The sequence below is a fragment of the Montipora foliosa genome, chromosome 6 (genome assembly GCF_036669935.1).
Source record: "Montipora foliosa isolate CH-2021 chromosome 6, ASM3666993v2, whole genome shotgun sequence".
Lineage (NCBI taxonomy): Eukaryota > Metazoa > Cnidaria > Anthozoa > Scleractinia > Acroporidae > Montipora > Montipora foliosa.
In genome coordinates, this window is record NC_090874.1 from 54,972,883 (window position 1) to 54,975,382 (window position 2,500).

Sequence of the window (2,500 nt, forward strand, 5' to 3'; positions counted from 1 at the left end):
CAGTTTAGCGCTTGGGCACTAGTTGGGAACACTGTGTAGAAATCAAACTAAAACAACTATCAAACCATAGGTTGGTATTTGAGCAAGGGGGAAACCGGAATACCCGGAGAAAAACCTCTCTGAGCGCCATTCTTGCTCTTGGATGAGTCGAATGATGACTCACAACTTTCCAAACTGAAAGTGTTTTATTCTGGCAGGAATGATAACTGCGCGTAAGCCGCCATTTATAGCACGATACAGAGATATTGTCATGATACCTTTTTTGTCCGATCATGATCTTGTGGAAACCGAAAGGTTCAAAAGCGAAAGGAAAGATCCGCTTTTATTTCCATATCTGGTCATCGCTCCTTCCTGCTTCATAGTCTTCCTGCTGGGTCTGTTGCTTGACATTCAGTCGAATCCTTGAAGTTTATTCTTTGGGAATTGAACAGCAGCGTTGGTCAGATCGTAAAGAAACAGCTGTTTCAGCAAGTATTTTTGCAGTAAGTATTTACTAGTTCTTTACAATACATCCATACTCAAGTTGCGCCAACTGAGTTCACTAAGGCTTTGTAAACAACAGAGAAATTTCGTGAAACGCTAAACGGCAAACGACGAGCTGCTGCCTGTCGAAGAAGCATGAAAATCCTCTTATTGTAACGTGTCTTTCTCTTTGAGGAAGTTCATAGACATTTGTAGGTAATATGGCAGGCAACGAAGCAGCTAAAACTTAAATTTCGGATATGATAGTTCCCCCATTGTACCGAGCGAAACTTTCGCCCTGCTTCCATAACCCGCTGATGATGTATGAATTCGTAAAACGTGATCCAAGTATAATTTCTTTGCTTTTTTTCTTCTCATAGATGAGACACAGATAGGATAGATGATAGAGAGGAGATAGCCCGCTTATGATGTATGAATTCGTAAAGCGCGATCCAAGTATAATTTCGCTTTCTTTTTCTTTTCATAGATGAGACACAGATAGGATAGATGACAGAGAGGGTACAGATACTAATGTCACGTTAAAAACACTTTCAAACGTGCCACCTGGAATAGCCAAACTCAACCACGCCATTATACAAAAATTTGGTTTTATCAACGGAGTTGATAATGTAGATTGGCCACCGTACAGAGATTCTAAAAGCTGACGTTTCGAGCGTTAGCCCTTCGTCAGAGCGAATCGAGGGATTATGGGTTACGTGTAGTTTTTATAGTAGAGTAGGAGCTACGCTATTGGTGGTAACATGGCAACGTGAAAAATAGGAATATATTAGTTAAATGAAAAGCGTTCGTTAATACCGTGAGGATTAAGGGTGCCGATTTGAAAGATGAATTTTTGTTCCAGATTCTTGCGGCTTTCCGTCGTACCTAGATGTAGGGAAAGGCCGCAGATAGCCATGTGTTTTTTGGAGTGGTTAGGCAGATTAAAATGGCGAGCGACTGGCTTGGATGCATCCTTGTCATTCTTCTCAACATCGCGAAGGTGTTCGCGGAATCGGTCACCTAGTCGTCTACCTGTCTCACCAATGTATAATTTATTACATAACGTACAGGTTATGCAATAAATGACATTTGCGGAGGTACATGTGAAACGATCGGTGATCGTAACAGATCGCTTAGGTCCCGATATCTTGCTAGTGTTAACAATGAAAAGACAAGTTTATTGCATAACCTGTACGTTATGTAATAAATTATACATTGGTGAGACAGGTAGACGACTAGGTGACCGATTCCGCGAACACCTTCGCGATGTTGAGAAGAATGACAAGGATGCATCCAAGCCAGTCGCTCGCCATTTTAATCTGCCTAACCACTCCAAAAAACACATGGCTATCTGCGGCCTTTCCCTACATCTAGGTACGACGGAAAGCCGCAAGAATCTGGAACAAAAATTCATCTTTCAAATCGGCACCCTTAATCCTCACGGTATTAACGAACGCTTTTCATTTAACTAATATATTCCTATTTTTCACGTTGCCATGTTACCACCAATAGCGTAGCTCCTACTCTACTATAAAAACTACTCGTAACCCATAATCCCTCGATTCGCTCTGACGAAGGGCTAACGCTCGAAACGTCAGCTTTTAGAATCTCTGTACGGTGGCCAATCTACATTATCAACTCCGTTGATAAAACCAAATTTTTGTATACTACTTCCCCACCGACGCAGCACCACAGTTTCTTTAGAAACTACCCCTTCATTCACGCCATTATTGTTGTACTAAGAATCCTACGTTGAAGGGCCCCTTAAAGAATTTCGTTGGTATACTTGACTGTTTATTTTCCCCTCCAGTCCCCACGAAAACGTAAGTTTTCGTTAGATACAGAGACACTTGGAGCACTTTTGTTATTAGATGTTAGTATAGCTACCATTTATGGAGCTTTGTAAAAGCTCCGTGTAAGCTCCATTTACACGGAAATCTTTGAAATTATTTGGCCTCCAATATATTTTAAAGTAGTCAAAATTACTCTGGAAGAGGTTAGCAACCATCGTTTCGCTCCTGTTTTACGAGTATATCCT

General features: G+C 41.2%; 1 protein-coding gene across 2 annotated transcripts in view; it reads left to right on the forward strand.

Annotated features, from left to right (window-relative positions):
- The first annotated feature begins 345 nt into the window (after positions 1-345).
- Positions 346-2,500, forward strand: part of LOC138007783 (uncharacterized) — a 24,684-nt gene continuing 22,529 nt past the window's right edge. The window contains exons 1-2 of one of the 2 annotated variants that reach the window (XM_068854849.1): positions 346-482; positions 950-981. In XM_068854849.1, coding sequence (XP_068710950.1) covers positions 970-981 — 12 coding nt within the window. In that variant the 5' untranslated portion in view covers positions 346-482; positions 950-969. The remainder of the gene's footprint in view (positions 483-949; positions 982-2,500) is intronic. The other variant, XM_068854851.1, reaches the window with a different exon arrangement.